The following is a 16,313-nucleotide window of genomic DNA, read 5'->3' on the forward strand; positions in this document are numbered from 1 at the left end:
CCCACGCTCCGCTGTGGTGCCTACATCCCTGCCCTATTGCCAAGGACACTGAGGACATAGGATCTGCTGCTCTGCAGCCATTACCTGACGTTTTCTCGGAGCTTTTTGCTCTCCTTGTAGTGGAGGAACCACTTCCACCTCCCGCTTCTGTTCAGCTTCTCCAGGACCTTCACCACCTCTTTCAGTTGCCCTGGGGAGACAGCAAGAGTGAGCGAGGGTCCTGTTAGAAGCCAGGCACAGTGGGGCCCTCAGGGCTTTGCCATGGTGAGCTGAGGGCTCACAGCCTCTTTGGGATACCATCCCAGCATTTAAAAACACACTGCTGCAGATTTATCCCCCTGATACTGAACAGGGTAAAGTGTGAGACTTGTTCTACCACTGCACATCTCCAGGAGGAACGTGGATCTGTTTTTTCATCCCATTGAAAAGGAAGAGAAACAGGTCTCCTGTTGCCCTCCCTGTCCAGGCTGGACATCACTACACATCCCCTGCTTCACCCCAATGGTTTTGGTGGCCAGTACTTAGATATTTTTGGGAGCCATGATATGGATCCATTCATCCACATGGGGTCTCAAGCACTGATCAGAGGGCAAAAATTGCTCCCTTTTAGGAGAGGATGCCCGTGTTAAGTTTTTGGAAGCAAATAGTTGGTAAATCTGCAGATGGAGCCAGGAGCTGAACCTGCTCATCATCTGCATCCAAACGAGGGACTCACCCAACGTCACCGTTTCCAACACCTCATTATCTGACACCACGAAGCCACCAGTATGGAACAGCTCCTGGTACGTCTGATCTGTGATGTCTTCAGGGCTGTCCACTCCAGCAAACACCACGTTGGGACAGTGCTTCAGCCTCAGCAAACACGGGACCTGCTCAAGGCAGAATTATTCTGTGAAAACAGCATGTGGTCCAAGAGAACATGGAGAGCCCACCTCATCCTCTGTCTGCACCACCCTGATGCACACGTCTCCGTAGCCCAGCTCTATAACCATGGGTGCTACAGGCAGATCAATCTGCTGCACATTCCCTGCAGCCCATGAGCCAAAGCTCACCTGAAGGGCTCTGTTCCCATAAATAAATCCATTTTGGGTCCTTTGTGCTGGGCAGCTCCAAGCCTGAGCCTCAGCCCTCACCTTGTGGATGTGTGAGGAGATGTCCTCGTTCCTGATGATGACGAGCAGCCAGTTGGTGTCCCGGTGTTTTGTTTTGCAGAAGCTCAGAGGTTCAATCTCCACGTGGCCATCTTTCTTCAGCAACGTCTGAAAGAGAAATTGTTACATGTTTGTAGAAGAAACATCTTCACAACTGTGCGAGAGCCAGCCGTGATGGTTCCTGATTGTAGAGCATGAGAGCTTCTCAGGCTCAATATTAGGGAAAAATTCTTGGAGTGGTGAGGCACTGGAACAGGCTGCCCAGGAAGGAGTCACTGTCTCTGGAAGCATCAAAGGAATGTGGAGATGTGGCACGTGGGGACATGGTCAGTGGGCACAGTGGGGATGGGGTTGGACTTGGTGATCTTAGAGGTCTTTTCCAACCTTACTGATTATGATTCTCTTCAGGGACATGCTTTAATGGGCACGGTGACGAGGGGCTGATGTTGGACTTGATCCAACCTCAGTAATTCTCCTTCTGCCCTTGGCTTGGACCCCAAAGCCTCCCATCCCCATCCAACCATTACCTTCACTCTTGCAAAGAAGGGTTCCTCTCCTGTCTCCACCAGGTAGAACATCCCAGGCTGCCTGCACGCCTCCTCGGCCACGCTGCGCAGGCGGAACTGCAGCGTGCTGCACAGCTCTGTGATCACATCCTCAAAGGCAGCAGTCCTCCTGGGGAGGGACGTGCAGCGCCGAGCGCTGACGGTCTCCCCGTGTGCCAAACCCTTCCCCCTGCTCTCACCCTCTGTGTCAACCTTATTCAGCATCACCCTGTTGAACTCTGCGTACTCATCGAGGATAACCGAGATGTCCCCACGGGAGTCCTTCAGTTTATTCTCATATTTCAGCTTGCTGAGATGGAAAGGAGCTGCACAGCCCCGGTTTGGGGAGCTGGCTCTGCTCTTCTGCCACCAGCAGGTGTCCCACGATGGAGTGCAATGGGAGGAGTCCCTGTGGTGGCTGTATTGCTGGTGGGACTTGAGGCCACGTGGCCGTGTGTCTGAGGGCAGGATTGTCACCTGCAAAGGGCTCCTGCTTCGCAGGGAGTGAGGGGCAGGAGCTCCTCGCATAGACGATGGCTGGGGAGAGCAGTCTCTAGGAAAAATGGAGGTAGAAATGGGTGGTGTCCCACTCCTTAGGATCTGTTTTAGCTTATAATGGAAACGGAGATGCTCCATGTCCATAGTGTGCTGGGTGATTTCTTCAAAACCCCTCGACGTCCCCATCAGTGACTCCAGCAAATGAGTCTGCCCCTGTGAGCTTCCCATCCTGCCCGGGCATTTTGTGGTGACCGTGAAGTTCAGGTAATCCCTGGAGATCCCCCAGCTGTCTGTGATATTGACATAGGGTGGCATGTGCCTGCTGCTGGTATTCCATTGGCTGGTGGGCCACCAGCAGCCCTCCTCAGTGCTCAGCGATCCCCACTCCTCACTGCATCCCTCCGAGCAGCCAGAGCTCATGGAGGATGAGGAATCGCAGTCAGTCCTCGTGGCACCCATGGACCTTGAGCAATGGCAACCCCTGGGTATAAGAAGGGGGTGAGCAGTGCGTCCCAAGTGCTTCTCCCAGTCCGAGTCACTGGAGGAGGACCGGTAAGATGGATCTTCCCAGCTCAAACCCACACATTTTTCTGTGCTGCGGAAGCGTTTTGCCTTCAGAAGAGCATCCAAAATGTCCCCAGTGTCACTAACCTCTAAGCTCTCTCCAGTGTCTGCACGTAGCAGCGATGTTGGCATTGACTGAACAGGGATTTCTCCCTCTTCCAACTCTTCATCAGCACAATTTGGATCAGCCAACACAGCGGAGTCATCCTGGCTGCACAAAGACACAGGCTCTCCTATGGGCATGAACTCCCCTGCTCCAAATGATGCAGGGGTGGTAGGAGGGATGCTGCTTCCTCCCTCGCACTCCTCAGGGCTCCCGGGGCAGGCACACCTGCTGTCAGCATCTGATGGTAGCTGTCCCATGCAGCTGGAGCTTGGGGCAGCATCTGGAGCATGAGTTGGACTCATTTTGGGGCCCGTGCCAAAGACTGGGTCTGGCTCAGCCTTGTGCCCACGCAGAGGAGAACAAGGCCTCGATCCTGGCTCTCCAGGCGTCAGCATATCCAGCGGAGAGCTCTCTGCAGGCTCTGTGTGGCACAGCCCCAAGTCCTTCTTCACTCCTTCTGCACATTCAGGCTTCAAGGAGCCATCCAGTGCTGGGTTCTCAGCGGCCACACTCTCCTTTACAGCAGCCACTGTCTTGCAGGGCTTTCCATGTGGGCACAGGTCTGGTTCCTGCTCACTTTGCTCTAATAAGCAGCAATGGGGGTCTGCAGCAGTACCGTGAGGAGAAGGGTCCTGATGGGGGGAAGGCAGGGATGGGCTGTTTGGAGAGCTCTGCTGGTGCTGGGCCACAGTGAGAGGTGATACATCACCAACAGGCTCTTCCTCTCTCATTGAGGAGGAAGAACCTGATTCTAACAGGTCACAAAGAGAGGTCTTCAGCTCCTGTGGTGCATCAACTACGCTCATTTCATTGCTACTAGGGGGCTTCTCTGCACCGAGGCACACGTCAGTGATTGCCTCAGTGTCAGAGCCACGTGCCCAGGCTGCACAGCTGAAGGCAAAGCCCTGACCATCACATGCTCCCGAGGGCTCATCCAGCACATCTGTGTGGTTGGCAGAAGGACTGCCATGCTGCCCTTGCTCCAAAACCTCGTTCTGGTCTGGGTGCGACTCACCAGCGTTCAGCAAAGTGAGTTCAGTGCTAACATCACCTGCACACCTTTGGGAAAGGCTCCCTCCTAGGCCACTCCTTGGTGGAGTCTGGAGGAATGCCTGGAGGAGAGCTGTGCCCACCTGGTCCCCCGGAGCAGCCCCCACATCAGCTCCTCCATCGAAGCAGACAGAGCTGGCGTCAGGGGACTGGGTTAGGAAGGGTTCCTGACCTCGTGGTGACTCAGGGCCAGTTGTGCAGGCAGTTTTGCTCCCAGCAAGCCCCCGTGTTTCTGCAGAGGGCGCACGATCCTCATCTTTCTGTTCCAACCCATCCCTCAGCATCTCGCTGGCAGATCTGCAGCTGCTCGTGACGGTAACCCCACGGACAAGGCTCAAAACGGGGGACAATGGCAGCACTGACACGGGACCGTCTGCGTGTGCCAAACCCACACCATCTGTCTCTGCCCTTGGAGTGGCCAAAGTCCCCCAGGGCTCTTGCAGAGCACTCAGGCTGAGGGCTGCATCACCAGAAAGTCCTTGAGGTCCAGCCCCAGTCCCACCTGACGGCGCTGGCACTGATCCACTCTCGCAGGGTGACACAGAGGCAGTGGGGATGGACATAGGGCCATCTCCAGGAATGCCAAAGTCCTTTGGAGGTGCTGAATTCACCAGCTCTACATCACCTCTTTCTGAAAATGCTAAATTGACAGGTCTTGCGAACGTGCTTTCATTTTCCAACTCTTCTTTCTCTCTTTTTCCCTCCTCCACCTTTTCCTCCTCTTTTTCCGTATGTCCTATGGGGTCTTGTGATTCCTTCTCTTCTTCAGCAAATCCAATGGGGTTTGAGTGAGTTTTGAGACTTGCTTCTGAGGGCATCAAATCACAGCAACGTTGGGGTCCATCGCTGGTGGCCCAGCTGCTGTCCATACCATGTCCAGCATCTTCCATGCTCCCCCTTTCTTCAGGAGGACTGGGGCCACCTGCCCATCTGTTCTCAGGCTGCTCTTCAGCTCCACACTGAGCACCCAGGGCATCACTCTGGGGAGCTGCGCTGAAATTCAGAGTTTGGCCGTGTGGGTTTTCCCTGCCCAGCACAGTCTGGGGCTCACCAGCATCACCAAGCTCACTGGAAGGGCTGGGGATCATCCCAGCATCCATCAGTTCCTCCTTGAGTGGCTCAACCTGAAACAACATAATTCAGAGGTTAACCTTCAAGGCAGGAACTGAGAAATCCCATACATGAGGACATAAGACATCTTAAAAACCCAGACTTTGTCAGTACAACCACCCCAGTGGCATATGTGGAGATAAGTTTGCTTCCCAAATTAGTCCAGGTTGAACCTTTACCCCACAGGAGCCACTGCCATGCCCACAGACAGCCAGAGAAAGGATTTGAAGCTTTTTATCTTCTTTATACAGTGAGGAGGCTTAAGAACAGACCAAACGGTACTGAAATCCCAATAAGTATCATTCACAAGCTGGAAAATGCCCAGAGGAGACAGGCAGGCTTTTGAAACCCCATCCTGGGATAGCTGTGTTTTCCCTTCTCCCTCATTTAAGAGTAGAGACCTTTAGACTGATTAAAAAAACTGAGCCATGCTGGATCTCCAGTGACTGAGGGTTTGTTTGTTTGCTCAATAGTCTTCTCTCCAGGGTCTGGAGAAGTCCAGTGGTTGAGGGTTTGCTCAGACCCTGGAGAGAAGATGCTTGTGTTTATGTGGCCTTGAGAAAACTGATATTTACCAGCTCCAATTCTTTGGGATTCCCACACTTTGTGCTCCTGTTCTCTCAGTCAGTGATGGACACAGCTTCTCTCTGAGCCCAGAGATACAGCTCAGTCTGTGAACTGGAATTGAGGCCTGAAAATTTCTGGGTTTTTTTTTTTTCTGAGAACCCTGTGCATGTGTGCATTGGGCAGCAAACTGTTGAGTGACTTTCATGTATCATGCTTCAGGGAGCTGAACTCCCTCGCTCCAAGAGAGCTCATAGGCACACCTGCTCCATTCCTCCCACAAGAACCTACTTGCACAAAATGCATCGTGTGCCCTGCAGGCTCATAGCACCCACACCCCAAGCTCTTACTGCAGTGACAGTTGAGATGTCATGTACACACTCCTCAGCTCTGTATTTTCCAGCCAGGTTGCTCTGATCTGCGTGTTCAGTGAGGGGAGGACCCTCTGAGCTCGTGGAGGAAGGCTCCTCCTCCCCTGAAAAGGATGATACCATACTATCTACAACACCAGGAGTCCCATCAGCATCAGTTTGAGAGTCTGCAGGGCTCTCCTCTGGGTGGAAACAGCCTTGGCAGCGTGTGCTGGGATCCAGAGAGCTGCTAGGAGTCTGGTCAGGGTCTGATCGTGAATCTGCAGGGCACGTCTCCAACTCAAAGCAATCATCACTGTCTTCACTCAGCTCAAAAAAGTCTCCAGTGCTGTTTAGTGAGACGTATTTCTTGGGGTTGCTGTGCTCCACCACCTTCCTCGTGCTGCTCAGGAGTTTGCTGGGCTTGCTATAGAACAGGGCTACCCACATGTGAAGTATCAGCTTCATCTCTTCCACGTCATCGGGTAGATCAGAGTCCCAAGGCCTGGAAGAGAAAGCAAACACAGCCTGAAGTCATGCAATCATCCGAGTTGGAAGGGATCCTTAAATGTCATCTAATCCAACTCCCCTGCAATGAGCACAGACATCTATATGCCCTCCTCTTCCCTCTGCTTGACAAAGGTAACTCATCTCCAGTGCTAAACCTCAGTGCATGGGGGCTGTAAGTGCTCAGCTGCATTACTTGATGTGGTTTCCAACTTGAAAATAAGAGACACAGCTGCAAACAGGCAATTCCGTGCACAGCTCCAGGCACTCATTCTACCTCCAGAGGCACAGAGCTCTGACACAACAAAATGGGGCATCTCACCATGGTGAAAAGGGCAATCATCATACAAAGCAAAGGGAAAAAAAAGCATAGAAATCCCATTCCCAAAGTGCTCTAGCAGGAGATGTCCCCTGCAGATGGCCTTCCAGGCTTGACTTACCCATGCAAGGCACGGATGACTGTTTTCTCCAGGGCATCATTGGTGTACCTGCTGTCCAAATGGAAGAGATACTCTTCCTCCCACTGGCACGTCACCTTCATGGACTCACCACAGTGGCTGACCGTGTGGGATTTGGCAAAGTCCTCTTTTAGCCTCAGAGGCCGCAGGCTGCTCCTGCGCCTTGCCATCGTGGCCTCAAAGGGGCTCTGAGGGCAGGTGTTGTTCTGGTGGCGGAAGGGCAGGACCTTCCCAACCAGGGGTGCTGCTCGGGAGCTCCTGGTCCCATTTCTGGAGGGCACTGACCCAGGGTAGGGGACACCTCTGTGTTTCTTTGAGTGCTCAGGCATCAGCGAGGCGTAGGAGTGCTCGGAGGAGATGAAGGAGTGTTTGTTCACCTCGGTGGCCTCCTGTGTTGGAGGCAGCACACACGTTTGTTGGCTGTTCTTGCTGTTAAGCCCAAGGCTTTTCTCTCCAGGAATAGGGGTTGAGTCTTTTAATTCTGTTTTTCCAATAGGGGGAAGCTTCTGGTTTGGAGATGCTTTAGTAGACGAGACAGCTGCCTTTGCAAGCTTGTCTACCCTGTGGTATTCGTGGTCGGAAGCACTGCGTGAGGACTTGGGCTTACGATGACTCTGCTGCTCCTTGGCAGAGTCAGTGGATGAGCTGCAGGACAAAGAGATCATCCTGCTGTCCACGAGGTTAAAGGGAGGAATACAGGAACCCAGAGCCAGGTCTGCCAGCAAGTTCAAGGCATGGGACTCGTAGTCACCGCCCTTCGTATCGAAAGCATGGCCAGAGATGCTGCTGGGATAAATCTCACCCATCTGGCTGTCTGCTGCTTGGCTTTGGGAAGAAACTTCGCTTGGGAGGATGGAGAATGGATCCTTCCACTCTGCATTAAAAAAAAATAGAGTAAGTGAAGGTCAGAGAGAGGGGGCTCAAAATGAACAGCATTTAGACAGATGCTGTGGCATCCAGCACCTCTCCAATATCTCTACATTAAGGACCTGTTTGTCAGGAAAAGGATGCTTCTCCAACACGAGCTTTGCACGTTCATAAAAACCCCAAAACCTTCATGGTATGAAGGTGATGGGTGCTGCAGAAGGACCCAGAGTTTGGATCCTGACTTCAGGAAGTGGGTAATTCTCAGAAATCAATGGCATGGGATGCAGAGATAAGAACTGTGCTGGAGTTTTGTGTGTTATGTTTAATATCCTTGGGAAATGCACCGTGGGACACATCAATTGAGTGTTTTTCACTGCTAAACACTCTTATTTTGCATTTCTGGCAGATTCTGGTGTTCAGCTTTTATGAGTTACAAACAGCAATGTGGGCAGACTCCTCTGAATGAACCAAACTCAACAGCAGGACCCACCCTACACACTGCCCACGCCAGAGAACTGGCTAGAACTGCTCCAGAAACCTCCACGTGACAGCAGAGCTAATAAAAACTGCCACGTATCAGGAAGTCTGACAGCATGTGGCAATAACAGACTGAGAAAATTGGATAAACTGAGCCAAAGTGGTAAAACCAGTCTTGAAAGCCTCCACGAAGAGGGAAAATAAAGACCAGAGACAAATCTGAAAAGACATCAAAGTGTGAGTGTGAGAAAACATGACAAATTAGCAGAAAGTGTCTCTCCTGTTCCATCATTTGTTTTGGCAGTCCAATACTGGTGCTCAGTTGAAAAGCAGACTCCCAGCCAGCACCTGCAGACGTTGCACTTTGGGTCTATCCTAGCTGCCTCCTAAATCCACTGCAGTCTGTCTGCAAAGGGTTTAACAGCCCCACTCTGGTTTTGCAGTGCAACAGACCTGACCCTAATCCAGATCCTAAGTACCAAAAGGCCGTTTTGGCAGCTGCTGAATGTGCTGTTATCACTACCTGCTCATGACCTGACAGTGATGTTGGATGGCTCTGTTTTTAAGCTAAATATTTCCATAAGGAGCAGCATTCTTACCGCTTTCTGCTGGCTTTTTGGTGTGAGGTTTTGATGGCCTGTTAGCCACGCTTTTTATCACCTGACTCTTCACTGGCTTTGCAGTGCTTTCAGCAACAGAAGCCTTTTTCACATCCGAATTCTTCAGCATCTTTGGTCTCTTTGTTTCTGAGCCAGAACTGCTGGGAGCTGAGGTTCTCTTCTGGACAGGTTCAGACTGTGTTTTGTGCACAAATTCTGCAGACAGCACCTCTGCACCTGGGACAAGGAAAAGGGAGGGCATGCAAGGACTTATTCCACATCCACCAGCTCTGAGCACCCGGGAGGAACACGAGGAGACGTGGCTCCTAATAAAGCCATCTATCCAAGCTGGATACCCCGGAGAAGCAGGAGGAAGTCAGCCCCAATTATTTAGCACTTACCTCTTTTCCTTCTGTGAGGAAACTGTAAATGAGCTAATTTAAGCATGGGCTCGTTGGAGTTGGCTGTAAGCCCTGTTTTTTTAGGAAAAGAGAACGTGATGTTGACTGTCTTGGTCGCTTTCCTTTTCCTACTGCTATCCCCCACAGGATGTATTTGCATCTTGAGGGGTGACCATTTCTTCCTGGTGCTTGTCACAGCAGTTCCGCTGGATTTCCTCTTGTTCTGCTTCACCCACAGCTTGCTAGATGCACTGACATCTTTTGTGGGCCCTTTGCTCTGGTCCAGCCCCAGAACAGCCTTTGGGTTTCCACCTGTTACGTCAGGAGGGATTGGGTCTGGTGGTACAGCTAAAGAGAATTCAGTCTCTGAGTTGCTGCAAAGAGACTGAGCAGCACCAGCCAAGCATCCTAAGGCAGCTGACATTTCCAGAGTGTAGCTGCTGGGATTGGAGAAGTAATGCTGCAGCTGGGAGAAAGACTGCTCTGAGTGTCCTCTGCAGGATTTAATACCTTCACCCTCGGCTGGTGACAGGCAAGAAGAACAGGGAGCTTCTGTGATTTGGCTGGAGGCTTGCTGTGTATTTTCTTCAAGCTTTGCATACTCCTGGAAGTGCTGTTTGATGCACACATTGGTACCAAGCGCGTCCCCCCACGAAGAATTGGTGGCTTTCTGCAAGGCATAGCGAAGTCCAGGCAAAACAGAGGCTATTTTCAAAGAGATGTCACTAGCTTTCCTTTCACACTTTAGATTATGTCCTTCAACTGAAAAAAGAAAAGAATTTTACTTATATCAATAAAGGATTACGTTCCCCAAATCATTTTACTATTACATGATAAGAGAACGTGAAAGGCATGAGCAAATCCCCAAAGCCAACCCACTAAAAGCTTATCAGGTTTGTTTGTCTTTTTTTTTGCAAGGTACAAAAGAATGGCATACAGGAATCAAAAGTGGATAAACTGAGGATGAAAGACCCCTGGTGTATCCACAAGCTCCCTTCTTCAGTCTTGTCCCCTTATTCCAGCAATTTTGGGGAAGTCTTAACATTTAGGACTGAGACCTCTGAAAATAATGAAATGAAAACTCTCCTTGCCTGCTTCAACCCCCCCAGGTGCCTCTGTGTAAGGTTTGGGATGTGGGTGATAACAGGCTACTCAATCTAGACATGCTAACAACACCAAACCAGGAAAAGCCTTCTTCCAACACCAAGACTGCTTCATTGAATGAGGTGAATATTGGTTGTAGATGATTCCTCCCTACAGGGAATTGAATTCTCTTCATAGAGAAGTCTGCTGTCTTCATGGGACTCAGGTGAGGGATGTCACTAGGAAACTATCCAGTCTGGAGCAGCTGCCAGATCACAACTCCTTACTGCTTTCCAATACAGGGAGAGATCACCCACATGTGGGTCAAGGGCCATCAAAAGGGACTTCAAGGCCTAAGGATGGTGGCTAAAGGAATCAAATGCACAGGTCATCTATTCTTCTCTGCCTACTGTAGTGGATAGGGACACAGAAACAAACGAAAGGATCTTAGCTTTAAGCAGTGACTTTAGCTTTAAGTGTGACTGCAGCTGTTGCCAGCATTTTGGATTTTTAGCCTACGTGGTACTGGGTTTGTGGGCATCAGATGGGGTTTGCTTTTCTCAAAGGGGGAAAAGGGTCCTTGGGGAAAAGCTAATGGGGCTCATTGTGAGGGCTTTAAACTTGGTCTGAAGGGAGACTGGGGGGACAGAGAGCCTTCCTGTGGTCAGGTGTTTCTCTGGGAAATAGTCCTCATGGGCAAGGGTGAGGAGCAGAGCTGGCACATCTTTAAGGAGGCTTTCCATCCCCAGGTACAGCAAGTTAGGAAAGGAAGGCAAGAGACCAGCGTGGCTGAACTGGGACCTGCTGGTCAAACTGAAGAGCAAGAAGAAAATGCACAGACAGTGGGAACAGGGACAGGTATTGTGGGAATACTGTAAGGAAAACTGCGAGGCTGTGAAGGGATGGGGTCAGAAAATCCAAGGCCCAACTTGAACTGAACTTGGCAAGGGATGCCAAGAACAAGAAAGGCTTCTACAGGCACCTCAAACAAAAAAAGGAAAGTCCAGGAGGGCCCACAGTGAAGGATACAGGCAGGCTGGTAACAACAGACAAGGAGAAGGCTGAGGTGCTCAACAACTTTTTTGCCTTGGTCTTCTCTGAGAACTGCTCTCCACACAGCCCTCAAACATTTGGTTTGGTAGGAAGGGATGAGGGAAGCAACGTCCCTCTCACTATGAGTGAAGGTCAGGTTTGTGACCACCTGAGGAACCTGAACATCCACAGGTCTGTGGATCCTGATGAGATGCATCCCAGAGTCCTGAGGGAATTGGTTGATGTGGTCACCAAGCCACTCTCTATGATATTTGGAAAGTTGTGGCAATCAGGTGAAGAAGTCCCTGGTGACTGGAAAAAAGGCAACATCACACCCATTTTTAAAAAGGGTAAAAAGGATGATCCTGGGAGCTGCCAGCCAGTCAGCCTCACCTCTGTGCTGGGGAATATTATGGAGCAGATCCTCCTGGAAGCTATGCTAAGGCACATGGAAGGCAGGGACAGACTCTTTAGGAAGGTCTGCAGTGACAGAACAAGGGGAAACGGTTCCAAGCTCAAAAAGGGTAGATTTGGGTTAGATACAAGGAAAAAATTGTTTACAGTGAGGGTGGTGAGGCACTGGCATAGCTTGCCCAGAGATGTAGTGGATGCCCCATCCCTGGAGACTTCCAAGGCCAGGCTGGATCAGGCCCTGGGCAATCTGATCTAGCTGTGGTGTCGCTGTGCATTGCAGGGAGTTGGACTCGATGGCCTTCAGAGATCCCTTCCAACTCTAAGGATTCTATGATTCATCCACTGCAAGACTGCAGCCAGTCCGATGCTTTGCAGGCTTGGCCCATCTGCATATTAAAATCCAACTCATGTTTCTTTTGGCTGCAGGGCCAAGCTGACAGCCCCAGCATCCTTCCCCATCATTTCCCCTCGCAGCAAGACTAAATCCAGGCACGCCTGGGGCAGGCAGGAACTTCTCTCACTCTCTGAGATGCATGGTTTTCTTCACCTATTGGTCTTGTGCTGCCTTGCACTGGCAATGCTGCTCCTTGTTATCAGCAAGCCCAGGCATCCCTATGAGCCTGGCTGGGGAACACGGCAGCACGTCTGCACAGTGAGTGTTATGCTGCCCTACATTCCTCCTGTCGGCTGTCTGGACAGGAAGAACACAGCTTCAGAGGCTGCTGGCTTTGAAATGGAAAACATTATTCATGCTTCAAGTTAGAGCTGAGCGATTTTAAACATGTGCGTGCGCTTCACTCCCTTTTCTCTTTGTCCCTGTCCCTTTTGGTTGCCATTATTTTCTGTCTCCCAAATCTTCTTGTAACTTATCATCACAGAGAGGAGAAGCCATGAAGTAAAATCTCAGTCCCAGAGGACAGGCACAGCTGGCTGGAATTATGCAGTTCACAGGAAGAAATGGGACAGCACGTGCAGGAGCCTTACTGGCACCAGAGGGAAAATATCTGGAAGCCATCAGCGTTCAGACCGTGTCACACAACAACATGGAGCGTTTGCTCAACATTATTCCCTCCTGCTGCCTTTTCATTTCACTGTTCTCTGGCTGCCCATGCTTTCGTCATCAGCCCTAAACGTCTGCAGCAACCCTCCTACTAACATCCTGTGCCATCTCTGCTTCAAGATGCTTCGTATGCCTGGTCCAGTCCCACCTCCTTCCACAAGAACCCTCTTCAAGACAAACACCTCCAGGCCTCATTCTTCCTTCTCTCAGCATGAAGTTCTTGCCAAAAACGAAAACCCTTTGCTCCAGAGGGTATTTTCTCCCTTTTATGGGGTTCAATATGAGTGGTCAGATCTCTCCTCCAGCCTGATCTCCACATTTTCCCCCTATCACCTCACCCAGCTTGATGCCCTTGCTTTGTGGTACTAATGGGAATGGGAGGGTGGTTGGACTAGATGATCTTGCAGGTCGTTTCCAACCTTGTGATTCTGTGATTCAAGCTTTGCAGCAAAAACCTCCTGACCCTACAGCTGCCCTGGTCTGAAAATCCAAACTACCACCTCCGAGTGTGTGCATCTCTCTCTTACAGCCAGAAAAGTTGCCAAATTAACACAGTCACCAGCAACATGCTTAAAATCACAGTTACCAGCAACTAACAACCATAACTAACAACCAGCAATTAACACAGTCACCAGCAACATGCTTAAAATCTGCACTCCTCATTGCCAAGTTACCATCATGTCTTCATCAGACCTGCAAGCCCGTTTCATAGGCAGATCTTAAAAGTTGATAGCTGGAGGCTAAACAACTTTCTGGTGCCCATGCTCAAATGGGCAGGAAGGTCCTGTTGATTTTTCTGCTGATTTCATCTTCAGGGGTGACAGCAATGTCCTGGCAATGCCAGTTGTCACAAACACACATAAATTGCAATAGCAGTGCATGCTGGCATGAAAGGTCTCTTGGCTCATCCCTAGAGTGACTCAACAAAAAGCCAGCCAGGATTTATGCAGAGTGAAAGGCCCTTGTTAACATCCTGCTTGGGGATCTGCATTTCCACGTAGTGCAGTAGAAAGCCCATAGATACTGAGAGAACTTGAGATTGCCCCTGCCCAGCAGAACCCATTTCACTTGATATATCATCAGAAAATGATACACTTCTTTTTCAGGGCAGGCTTTCTTCCTGCTGCTTATCAAACCACATTAGCTCTGTGCAGGGTCCAGCAAGTGCCATATGTTGTTATACTCCCTGAGCAGAGCTCCAGAGCACCTTCATGGATGTAAGTCAGACTCCCATGCACCACGTAAGTCAGTGCAGAGAGCAGATGCTGCTGAAAACTGGCTGAGAGGAAGAAAAGCAATTATTTTTCACACACATCAACTTGCTGTAAAGGGACAAGGATGTGTGGTGAAGGATTGAAACGCGGGGACCTGGTTCAGACAGCAGCATAGCTAAGCAGATGGGATTCAGCTCTCCTCTTTTAACACCCTTTGCACTAAAGCTGTAGGTGGTGTTGAACAGAGAAATCAGCTCTTCAAGAGGAATGTGCCTGTGAGGACCCTCTGGGAAGGATCCTGCACCCAAAATGCAGCATCTGAAACCAGCAATGGGAACCTCCTACCTCTCAGACACACTGATCGGGATGAGGAGAACAGAAACAGGGCCAGGAGGCTGACAGGCTCCTTGGGGTCGAATCCTGTGAAATGAAGTGACAGGTTTTGGTTAGACTGAGGGTGTTCATTCTCTGTCTCCAAATCAGGGCAGGACATTCAAGCCCAAGCATTGGTTTCTTTGTCTCCATGCATTACCATCATCTTGTGCCAATGCAGAGGACGTCAGGAGGATTAGAACTCCATGATCTTGTAAATATTTGATGATTGCCTGTAACAGACAAATACAGAGTTAGAGCAATCTCTCCCTTTCCCTCCAAGCGTACTTTAACTCACAACATGATTGTCAGCAAGCCCTGATTGCTGGTGAACATGTGCCAACACCACCAGCTCGTTCCCTGCTGAGAACACTGCCATGCTACTTGAGTCACAGGGACCTGGAACCCAAAGTCTTCCATTTAAGGTTGTTATTCTTCTCAAAGTCCTTCCATCTGTTACTTAAAATGAGATATACGCTTAGCCAAGCTGATTGCAATTAATAAACAAGGTCAATGGTTTTAGTTCCTTCGGTTCAGAAGTTTCTGGGCCTCTCAGCAGCACAATGGGAGGTTTTTCCCAGAAGGGAAGGCAAAGTTGGACATGAGCATCAGACAGCACAACCCACAGCTCCAGCTAAAAGCTGAAGCTCTGTCCAAGCAGCTTGCTTGTTAGCAGCATCAGTATGAAAAGAAAAGCAAAAAAAAAGCAAAGAAACAAACAAAATCACATCTGCTGAGCCCAGGAGACTGCTGTGACTGTCTCAGAAGCGGATGATTGTATGTCTGAAAAATACACATGTGCTTATGAAGGCTTTCCTTGTAGCTGGGTGTTGCCTCATGCCTCATAGCAGAGCTTGGTTTGGGCCGCCCTTTCTTTCACAGGGACACCCGTTAGGATCTCTTTTTTTTCCTTCTGTGCAGACACATCTTTAAAGGGAACTTACAGGAAATGAGTAACTCTAGGGTTTCTAACGCTCTGCGAAACCTCACTGATCCCATTCAGTGCACTCAGACATAACAGAGGATTGGAACGATGCCCAACCCTCACTCCTCCCCATAACAACGGAGCAACTTTGGAAATGCTGAACAATTTCAGTGTATTATTCACTATTCAGAACAGTAGCTCCTTGCTTCCATTGTCTCCAGCCAGCAGAGCAGAACTGATAAAAAAGCCAAAACGTCGGCTGGTTCAATGAAACAGCTGTTGTTTCTCACCAATGGGGTGATTTGTACTTCATCTGCCACCTGACACGAAGCTGGGAGGTCACTCTGCACCTACAGGGGTAGGGCTGTCCTCAGGCAACCCCACTTCTTCCCAGCCACTCTTTCATTTTCACTTGCAAGCCCGGTATCGTAAACCATAGAAAGGGAAAAGAAGCAGAGGGCATTTTTCACCTGGCCTTCCAGGAGCTGCTGCCAAAGCAGATTCACCCACGGCCTTCAACAGTATGTTGGGAAGGAAGAAGCAGACAAGAATGTTTCCTCACTGAAATATGGGAGGTGGTTTAATCCAGTTTGACAGGGATGTGAAGGTGGGGAAGCTTTAGGGAAAAGTTCCTGTTGGCTTTCAATGCCAAAGACCTTATGGCCACAACTGAACCATCTCATCTCCCCTGACTCTTCTAAAGCTCAGCTCTGTGAGGTTTGGCAGGATGCACTTTTTAACCCTAAGTGATTGGAGACATAATGAATCAGAGCAAATGGTCATTATAGAACTCAGTAAGAAAGGCACTCAGGTCTCCGTACAGATTAAAATCTCTCTCGTTGGTGAGAATATGAGAAGAAAACAGGAACAGCATAAATAAACATCAGATGAACTTCAGTGCAAATGGGTCCGTGCCACAACTAGAACTTCTTCTGATAGAATCATACAATATGGTAAGTTGGAGGG

The 16,313-nt window shown here is 50.0% G+C and overlaps 1 protein-coding gene across 2 annotated transcripts in view; it reads right to left on the reverse strand.

Moving 5' to 3' along the window:
- Positions 1–16,313, reverse strand: part of TASOR2 (transcription activation suppressor family member 2) — a 38,003-nt gene that overhangs the window by 5,103 nt on the left and 16,587 nt on the right. For both annotated transcript variants that reach the window (XM_048942723.1, XM_048942714.1), the window contains exons 12-21: positions 14,583–14,655; positions 14,396–14,470; positions 9,248–10,009; positions 8,847–9,083; positions 6,886–7,777; positions 5,939–6,443; positions 1,679–5,038; positions 1,134–1,259; positions 716–869; positions 85–190 (exon numbers count right to left, since the gene is read on the reverse strand). In XM_048942723.1, the coding sequence (XP_048798680.1) occupies positions 85–190; positions 716–869; positions 1,134–1,259; positions 1,679–5,038; positions 5,939–6,443; positions 6,886–7,777; positions 8,847–9,083; positions 9,248–10,009; positions 14,396–14,470; positions 14,583–14,655 (6,290 nt within the window). The remainder of the gene's footprint in view (positions 1–84; positions 191–715; positions 870–1,133; positions 1,260–1,678; positions 5,039–5,938; positions 6,444–6,885; positions 7,778–8,846; positions 9,084–9,247; positions 10,010–14,395; positions 14,471–14,582; positions 14,656–16,313) is intronic.

Source organism: Lagopus muta, chromosome 1 (genome assembly GCF_023343835.1).
Source record: "Lagopus muta isolate bLagMut1 chromosome 1, bLagMut1 primary, whole genome shotgun sequence".
NCBI classification, from domain to species: domain Eukaryota; kingdom Metazoa; phylum Chordata; class Aves; order Galliformes; family Phasianidae; genus Lagopus; species Lagopus muta.